This window comes from Impatiens glandulifera, chromosome 6 (genome assembly GCF_907164915.1).
Source record: "Impatiens glandulifera chromosome 6, dImpGla2.1, whole genome shotgun sequence".
NCBI classification, from domain to species: domain Eukaryota; kingdom Viridiplantae; phylum Streptophyta; class Magnoliopsida; order Ericales; family Balsaminaceae; genus Impatiens; species Impatiens glandulifera.
Window position 1 is genome coordinate 55,607,334 of NC_061867.1, and position 10,483 is coordinate 55,617,816.

At 23.6% G+C, this 10,483-nt stretch overlaps 1 protein-coding gene across 1 annotated transcript; it reads left to right on the forward strand.

Moving 5' to 3' along the window:
• Nucleotides 1-8,818: 8,818 nt before the first annotated feature.
• Nucleotides 8,819-9,977, forward strand: LOC124942602 (serine/threonine-protein kinase-like protein At5g23170). Its single transcript, XM_047483134.1, has one exon. The coding sequence runs from the start codon at nt 8,867-8,869 to the stop codon at nt 9,929-9,931; it is 1,065 nt and encodes a 354-aa protein (XP_047339090.1). The 5' UTR covers nt 8,819-8,866; the 3' UTR covers nt 9,932-9,977.
• Nucleotides 9,978-10,483: the final 506 nt, after the last annotated feature.

A 10,483-nucleotide genomic window follows, 5' to 3' on the forward strand; every position in this document is an offset into this window, starting at 1 on the left:
TACTACTCACTCAATGCTATTCCAAAGTAGATTCCAAATCGCAATGACTCACAATGCTAATACTTTGATTATTAAAAAAAACATAGGATTGAAGTTGTTTTATTATTGTTTGATTTAAAAAAAGATTGAGCAAGCTCTTATAAACAAGTTTTTTCATAAAACAAATTTTTTAAAGAAAATTTCCAAGCAACTGATATTAGACAAGCTGACTTAAGTAAAAAAAAAAAAATTATTTAAGAAGCTAAGTACAAATCACAGTCATGAACTCAAGAATCTTTATTGTTTTAGACAAGATTATTATATTAATGTAAATTACATAGTGGGTCGGTTGATTAAAGTCAAAATTTTGAATTACTTTATATTATTAGTCTTTCAAATTATATTATAAAAACAATATTATATAAATTTTAATTCAAATTTTTACTTTAATTTTTAAAATAAATTATATGTTAAATGCTTATTATTTTAAATTTTATACAAAAGTTAACTATTTTCATTAAAAAAAAATGTTATACATATGCATCTTGTCTTTAATTAATTATTCTCATTTTCTATGATAAATGAATTATAAAAAAAAAACTATTCAATAAATATGTATAAACAACCTAATAATGATTTTAAATAAAATGTTTTTTCATGATTAATGCAACATAGGATTCTTCAATTTTTATACCAAGCTGTCGAATTTACAGTAAAAACAATTAATATTGTCTTATATAGTAGCATTATTTGAACCATTCAGTAAAAAAAACTGTCCCAATCAAAATTTTAGTTTTATTTTTAAATAAAACTGTAATTTTATCTTTTTTTACTGCATGCACTCCTACTAATTAATAAGCATCTCTTTCGAATTAGGTATATATATACAACAGTTTCAGAGAAAAAAATATTTAATTTGAATTTTATCTATATTAATATTATTTTACAAAATTGAAATTATAAATATTGTTGTTAAAAATAACTGAATATTATTATTTACAGTTGGGCAGCTGTGCAGGTAAGTTTCAGATAAAGCATATAATGCTGAGAGACAGCTCATTGCAACCAAACCCTACATTTTTATTTTTTATTTTTTTCATAATAATAATAATAATTTATTTTCTTATTTGTTCATAAAAAATCAAAACTTATTTATTTTAGAATAAGTTAGTCCGACCTCTCGTAATAATGTCTTGTACTTTAATTTAATATACTCTTAGTAAAAAATGAGATATTTATTCTCTTAGTTTACAATTTGAGAGTATGAACTGTATAAATAAAATTGTATGAATTTCATTTAAAATTTATTAATAAAATGTGACATTTTTCTTAAAGAAAGAAATATACCCAATATTTATCATGAACATCATTATAATTGAAGATATAGATAGGTCTAAGGTCACATTAAAGTTAAACACCCATTGCTAAAAAAACTTATTAATAAATTTTCCAAAATGCAACTTTTAATAATATGATAAATAATATCCATATATATAATGTCTTAAAAACAAAATTTAAACATTTTTATTTGACAATACCAACTGTCAAATAACATTCTTATTTATGCCAATATTAGAAAATTAATATCCATATAAAATAGTTTGCAACTTTATTTATTATTATTTAAGCTATCATACCAATTAAAAATAGACTTTAATGGAGTTGATTTTAGGGTTTTATAAGTTTTCTTTTAAATATTATTTGATAAAAAAGACAAGTTATTTGATTTTTTTTTTTGAGAGAAATTATTAATTGTATTTGTATATTTAAAATTTAATAAAAACAAATTTTTTTAAACAACCCAAAAGAGAAAATCTATTTTTTTTTTTAAAAAACCCAAGCATAGTTTGACGTTGGTTTTTTAGTTTTTTTTTTTTATATCAAAATATCTAAGAAATTATATATATTTTTTAAAACATTAAATTACTATTTATCAATTAAATATCAAAATACATCTATTTTATTGTTATAAAAGTTATATTATAGTAATTGAATCATTAAAAATTCAAATAATCTATTTCTCTTATCAAACAATTTTTTTTATTAATCTTAAATAGCAAAACATCTAACAAGTGTAGTAAAAATTAAATAAGGTTACACAATAACCCATAAAATACCAAATAAAGTTAAATTTCAATAAAGTCACTTATAAGTGACAAAATTGCACTCATTTGGAAGCAATAAAGTACAACAGTATATTTTTTCTTTATTCTTTTTAATAGGTTAGTTAATTAGGGTTGTTAGTTCAAGAAACAATTTAGGCAGTTTTATAGGTTAATTATTCTAAATATAATTGCACAGTTTCATTAAGTTTATTTGTTTAGTTTCGGTTTATTAACATATATCAACCAGTATTATCCCCTTTTCTAGCCTAGATTCGAGACGAAGACGATAAATTTTGCGCATGATGAAGTGTGTTGATAGGTTATATGTTTAATCCATTGTCCCATTTTTTATATAATAATCATTAACTTCTTATAAACAAATAAAAAACTTATACATAAAGAATGTGAAAACTAAGTCTTTTGGTTAAAAATATTATGTTTTATTGATCCAAACATGACATTTAAACTACAAGTTAAAATAAAACTTAACCAATAAAGTAATCAAACATTACACAATCATTTTTAAACAAATATAATATATATTAGTTTAATTAAAAGTCTAATCCACAAGAAAAGAAAAGTAGTAGTGATTACAATTCAAAATGAATGTTAATCATTGAAAATCTTTTGTAGCTTTTTTTTTTAGTGGTGGTTAGGAAAGGACAATTTTGTCCACTGGCATCCAAATTTTGAAAATGCATGAGTGGGTGACAGAAGAAAATAATTGTCAATTTCTTTCTTTTGGTTTTGTTTGATTCCAAAAATAATGCAAACCAAATGAATACTTGTCCACAATTTCAAATTGTTGGAGAATTTAATCATAACATGCCAAATGTCACCTAACTATAGATTGTATAAGAAATCAATAAAAACCCTAATTTCAAAGGGCTCAAATTTTTAACCTTTATAAATCCAATACAAAATACAATCTTTTAACTAGAAATAGTTACATCAATCAAACAAAAAAACAATTTAAAAAATTAAAAGTTTAAACTAATATTAGGTCAAACATCACAAAATAATCAAGTATTTCATATATTTCTGTTTTAATCTAACAATCACGTTATATTTGAAAATTTGTGTGTCCTTGATATAATCAATACAAGATTTTTACATGTTTTTTTGTTACGTATTTAATATAAAATTGAATTACCAATCCTATCAGGTCGGTTTAATGGAAATAATCGACTTAAGAGACCAAAATGTATTATAAGCGTTTTTAATGTACCGTGACATGACTATGAGTATCATTCTAGTTCTCCTTATTTTAAAAATAAAATAAAATTGAGTCACCAACAATTAATCAAACTTGCTAAAATAGTTTAAATATCAAAAGTTTTACTTGAAATATTAAAGATCTTAGATTTTATTCATACTAAAAACGTTTTGGATTAAAAAATGAAAAACAAAACTATATGATTGTGATATCTTCTTAAAATTGATATAAAAAAAACTATTAATTGTTCAATGAATACAATGTTTTAATTTGTTGTGAAATCAAACTAAGCCTAAAACCTTCATTAAAATTCAAAACCTATAAATAATATAATGATATAAAAATGTATATGCTCAATCAATACTAACCGGCTTAATTATTCCCATTTGGGTCCCCTTTTTTGCTTTTTAATAATAACCCATTGGATACACAATCATGGTAATTAATTAACTAATTAAACAAATTGAAATTCCGACCCCCCAAATCCAACCCACATCCTCATCTTCCATCATTCTATCAATATTTTATACTCAATTATGTGTTTGCTTCCATTCACTTAATCAAACTAATGAATTCTTCCTTAAAAAAAATATTTAAATAACTTATCATTATTACAAACAAAATCATTTAAATAACTTGTATTTAAATAACTTGTATGAGTGATTTAAATAACTCAAATTCAAAATTCGAATGAATAATTCATCTTATATATATATATATATAATCAAATGTTCTTTTTATGGGTGTTAGGTTCTTTTGCATTATTTATTAGGTTTTCCAAATTTGGTGTTTGTATGTAATAAGCTAAGTGATATAATATTTCCTTAATTTAATTCCAAGACAAGTTTTCTTGGAAGAAAATTGTTTGATATGTTTCATTGATTTTATTATTTTTAAATGTAGAAGAGTATTTTGTATTAAAAATAAATAGATCAAACCAAATGACATCAAATAATGTTTTCAAATAGATTTATTATAAGTAAAGTTCATTATACTTAACCAGTTTAAATTGAAAATTTAAACAATTATAATAAAAAAATATTGGAAAATATATGTAAAATTTTCAACATATTTTATTATACGAATTATGGTCTAAAAAAATATGAATAAATTTAGTTTTGACCCATGTTTGAAAACGCCCGGATACGGAGTTGGATCTGAGTTTGAGTTTGAAAAAAATTACTTTTTTTAATATGATATTAATTTAAATAAAATAATGTTCTGAAATACACTTTAATTATGTATATATTAATAAATAATATTATTTATTCGTTTAAATTCAGTACACTCCAACTTTAGGTGTTTTCAAACAAGTCCATTATTGTGATTGTGAAGTATTATGATAAAATAATTAATAATTTTAAAATAAGCTCAATTTTATCTAAAATAATAGCTCATATTAATATTTTTCAAATGTTAAAAATAAGTTGTGTTGCATATTTTCTAGGCAGAGGTGGATGATTTAAATTGATTTTAAATATTAATATAAGTAATAGAATTGTGTATAAAAAAATATATTTGTAAACAAGACAATCTATCTATTAGCTTGTTTAGCTTTCAACTAGGTATTCATACAGAGTTGTTTTTGGAAAAAATTAAATAAATAAAGGGATTATAATTATTTAAATAATTAATTAATTTGAATGGTAATAAAAAATTGAACTATTTATGAAAAATAACCTTTTTAAAATGAGATAAAATACATTTTAATAAATAAATTAATTAATTCTGTTGATGAAGAGATAAATAACATAATGTTATTAGGTTTTAAAATTTGAAAGAATCAAAAGAGTTTTTGTCAATCTTGTTCTTTACCCATCTTTGAATCTCCTTTCAAAGAATAAAACATAATTCTTATCAATGCTTATATAAGATTAATTTCACTTCATAACATCCAATTAAACATTTATAGAGTCTAAAATCATTTAAAATTATAATTTACCTATTTTTTAAATAATACTTGTCATTAATAAAAACTCGCAAAATTCATTCACCTCTTTTCTATCATTCTTTCGAATTGATTACTGAGTGTAAAATTGACAAATTTTTTGTTATGTCGTGGTTTTTTTTTTTATTTTACTTTGTATTTTCATGCTTTTATGTATAGTCTAGTTTGTTTTATAGTTTTGGTTAGGTAAATTGAGTCTAAATGTTTAATTTTGATCATATTGTTATTATGTTATCGATTTCATCGTAATTGTTTTCGTACATATATAAATAAATAAGTAAAACTTAACGTCAAATCTCTCTAAAATTCCATTTTGTTTGTATTGTCCATTGAATTTCCTTTTTGCCTTTTTGCAGATTAAAAATTTGTTGTTATTTATTTGTTAAAAAAAAGAGAGAGAAGAAGACATTCTTAGATAGTTATTGAGAATTTAAAAAATGGCATATAATAATGTGTATAATATAAAAGAAATAAATAAATTTGGTTAAATTACAAATGGTCGAAAATAATAATAATATTATATTATACAAAGTACCAAACAGAAAAAAATGTGTCCACTATTCATGAAGGAAGGGTGGTTGTTTGGACAAGGACAGTGGCCACAATGCGATTACTATTTATGTATAAGAGCATATTTGTTTATATATATATATATTAATAAAAAATAAATATATTTTTCGATAATAATTATTTAAATAACTCAAAAATCTTTTCTAAATCTTTTTTTTTTAGTTTTGGTTATTAAATAATTCAAATATCATTTCATTTTCTCTTATTTATCTTATTTTTTAAATTAATTAATTAAAATATTATATATTTTAAATTATTATTTTTATTTTATTATTATATCTTATAACATTTCTAAAAATGATCACAAATTATTATCATTTTCTCTTTTAATTTAAAAAGAAAAACTAATTAAAAAAAGTCCTTCAGAAAGTATTTTAAATTTTTTTGTGTGTTTTATCAGTTTTCTTTTTAAAACCCTTGATTGGTAATTAAAAAAAAGTTTCTTAGGATAAAATTCAAAAACCTTTATACTTTTGATTTTCTCTCATTTTTTATGAGTTAAAAATGAATAATTTTAAAATTTTAATGGACTAAACAGATGAATTGATGATTAAATTTTAAATAAAATTTCATAAAATAACCTAAAAACTTAAAGATCCAACCAACTCTAATATATTCATAAATTTATTAATCTAAATATCATTTAATTATTTTATTTTTTTAAATAGTTTTTTATTTTTCAAGTTTTTCTCATCAAATAATTTAATATTTTATAACTTATATTATATAAAATTATTTAAGTAATTTCAAATTTAAAGTGACCAAAATATAAAATTAAAAAAAAGAGGAAGAAGAAGTTGATTCTCATTGTTTTCTGTTCCCAAGGAATTTCCTATTCTTCACCGCACAGTTTTAGTGATGTTTGTGCCGATGATGAAGGTGAAAACTCAATATTTTGTTATCTTATGAATACGGTTTTATATAATTTTTTTTTTATGAATTACTTTTATTATTATTTTAATTATTAAATTATTTAATTTATCAATTAAAATATTTTTATTTTATTAAATTTTAATTTTGTAAATAATTTATCATGCTCAATTCTTAAAGAACTCAAATTCAAACTATTTTTTTGTTGTCATGTTCGGAAATACTAGGCCTCTTTTTTTTCTTTTTTTTTTATAATCAGTTATTTAAATAATAAATGGTTATTAAAAAAATGAGGAATGATATAGGATTAGGAATGATGTATTATTATTTGAGTGAACTTCAAATATAATAGGAAAAATAAATTTTATTTTTCAATTTCACTTATTTGTTAGCACATTATATATATATATATATATATACGCTTAATTTTTAAAGTGTCTGAATTGTCGGGTTAAGAATTGTGGTTAATTTGGATATATATGTGGGAGTAAACGAATATTTGGGTCGGATTGTGGGTTGACCCGTCCATAAACTTAAAACGATTAAAAATAAAATAAAAAATGCTATCATATTTTTACTATAATTTTTTTTAATGGTCATTACTCGTGTAAATGCATGGACTAAGTGCTAGTTATTTATAATTTCATTAACGATATCAAATTATTATTCTCTATTATTCTAATATATAATAATAATATATAACTATTTTAAATAAAAAAAATATTTTAATTAATGAAATAGCTAATTTTTTTTTTATTATTTTAATAATATTTATTGAAATCAAATTTTAAATTAAATACTTAGCGGATTATTACTTTCAAAAGTCTTGATCGACCCAGTTATGGATTATTGTTTATTGGGCTAACAACCTGGTTAATATTTCAATAAAGCCTATTAATTCCTTAGATTTATTTTGGCCCAATCATATATACACAAATAATACCATAATTCAGACTAGAAAATAGTTTCTAGTACAAGTGTGAATTAATAATTTATTAAAAAACAATTTATTCAAATCTAAATCCAAATCCAAATCCAAATTCATATCCAATTGTTTCCAAACAAAAATATGTGGTAGTTGAACTTGATATGACTTCTATATTTTAATTTGAGTTGTTAAATTAAAGTCCTTCCTTATATATGCAAAAATATAACATTATTATTCAATTAGAGCACACTTACTAAATTAAAGAAAGATATAAGAAAATTGGTAAAATTCACTTATATAGATAGTCTTGTGACAAAATGTTTTGACTAACAACTCCTTTTTTTTTTTTTTTTTTTTTATTTATTCACATCCAAAATATCATATGTAAAACAAAAGACCATTTAGCTCGATACACTAATTTGGTGGATCGTTTGACCGAAGTGGAACAAAATGATCTTTGATAACAAATCTGGATCGATTAGTTTTCTAAAATTTCCTAGTTAAACTATGGTTGAGATGTGTTTCCATCCTCTAATAATATAGTGGGTCTTTTTCGAAAAAGCTCAAAATTTTACGTTGTTCGATGTTTTTGGTTATTTGAAGTTTTTTTTTTTTTGAGGGTTTTGTCTAAAAAAAATATTGTTTAATAAAAATATAAGTTATTTGAGTTTTTAAATTGATTGAATTAGTAAAAAAAAATTATTTAAAAATTAATTTTGATAAAAATAAAATAAGGGTTTACAATTCCATTTCTATAGTAGTTATTGCATTCTTATTTTTCTTGTGATATCACTTATATGCTCTTTTATTTAGTTTTTCATTTTGCTATTGATATTTCTACCGTTTACTTTTGTGAGAATGACTTAATCAATTGTTTTTGTTGTTTTAATTTTAAAAATTGCTAAAAAAGAAAGGAAAAAAAAGGACATAAATAAAAAAATATTCAAATATCAAGGTTAGTTAGATAGTGGGAACAAGTGGAAAATTTCATGCCTTATAAAATTACAAATCCTCCTTTAATTTAAAGTTTAAACAACCCTTTACTTTATCTTCCTCTTTATTCCCATTCTTTTCTTTAATTATGAACTTTAGTTTCACACTTTATTCAATTTTAAATTTGTTATTATTGTTACAACGTATAGAAAACTACACAAGTAGAGTCAGATAAATAGTTTTTTAAAGTTTCCCTTTATAGATTCTTTCATTAGTATTTATCTACACAATAGAGTAGAGAAAATAAAGAAAGTGAGATGGAAGAATTCAACTATGAAGAACTCAAAGAAGCCACCAAAAACTTCTCGCCGGATAATCTAATCGGAAAAGGTAGCCATGGAACCGTTTATAAAGGAATCTTAAAAGACGGAAGAATTGTGGCTGTTAAGAAGCAATCCCCGGGATTAAGAAAGCTCCATGATAACTCAAAGCTCGAAAACGAGATTCGAGTCTTGTCATCACTTCAAACATCGAGTGACCATTTCATTACCTTACTCGGGACGAGTCACGACGATGATTCATCACTAAACCGCCACGCTATTGTCATGGAACACATGCCAAATGGCACACTACACGACCTCCTACACTCGACTAACTCTTCACAACCGCTATCGTGGACCAAACGTGTCCTAACCGCCCTCCAACTCGCCAAAGCCCTAAGGTTTTTGCATCGTGAGCAACCAACGATTGTCCATCGTGACGTCAAATCAGCTAACATATTGTTCGACTCGGGATGGAATGCTAGGCTGGCGGATTTCGGATTGGCAACTATAATACCGGGTGACTCAGTGAGTCGACTCAGTCAACCGGCGGGCACAATGGGTTATTTAGACCCTTGTTATACGACTCCGTGTGAGTTGAGCACAAAAAATGATGTGTTCAGCTTCGGGGTAGTGTTGTTTGAGATCATAAGCCGAACAAAGGCTATCGAGGTCACTAGACGACCATCTTCGCTAGTGGATTGGGCAACACCGCTAATAGCGCAAAACAAGTTTTCGGATATATGCGATAGAAATCTTTTGTTACCGTCGAATTTTCAAGGATCGATAAAGCAATTGATAAGATTAGCAGGTCGATGTGTATCTAGTAACATTAACCGTCCAACAATGGAAGATATCGTCACGGAAATGGAGAGTACTTATAATTATATTGTACGAGTGAAATTTCCGTTATGGACCAACATTTTTTACGTGTTACAAAATAAACAACAAAAAATGATTCTTAAACGAAGGATTGTGTGTGCCAAAGAGGAAGCAAATAGTAAGGGTAACACATCTAAAGGGAAAATGCTATTGAGGGAGGTCTTGGGCGAGTCACACTGAGTTGAAGAAGTGAACTCGGATGAGTTTATATAGAATGAAGTACAAACATAAGATTTCAAAAAAATGAAAAGTAGGTAAAGTGGGTATGAATTGGGAATATCAATATTAAGCTTACTTTTTTTTTATGCCCTGCCATTACTTTTTTGATGTTTACACTCTTTAATTTATTTGTATTCTTAAATGGACATCCATTTTTCAATATTTATATTGGTCCCATAAATGAATTGAATGAGATATAAAATCTCCAATTATTATTGGATTTTTTTTTTTTTTTTAAAGATGAAAATAATTTTATAAACCCATTTTCTTTTTTAACAATCCAACAAAAAATGATAAAAACTTGTAAAAGAATACATGTTCAAATTATTTCTTATGACCATGTCATTAATTATCTAAAAATATTAAAATAAAAACTCAATGAAAAAATAAATAGTATCAAATTCATTTAACATGAAATAACGTTTGACCTTAGAACAAAACTAAAAGTTTATGTCATTTTGTAACATCTATTCACGTAACTATAAACTTTTTTTAACCTTTCGTTTTCTTTAA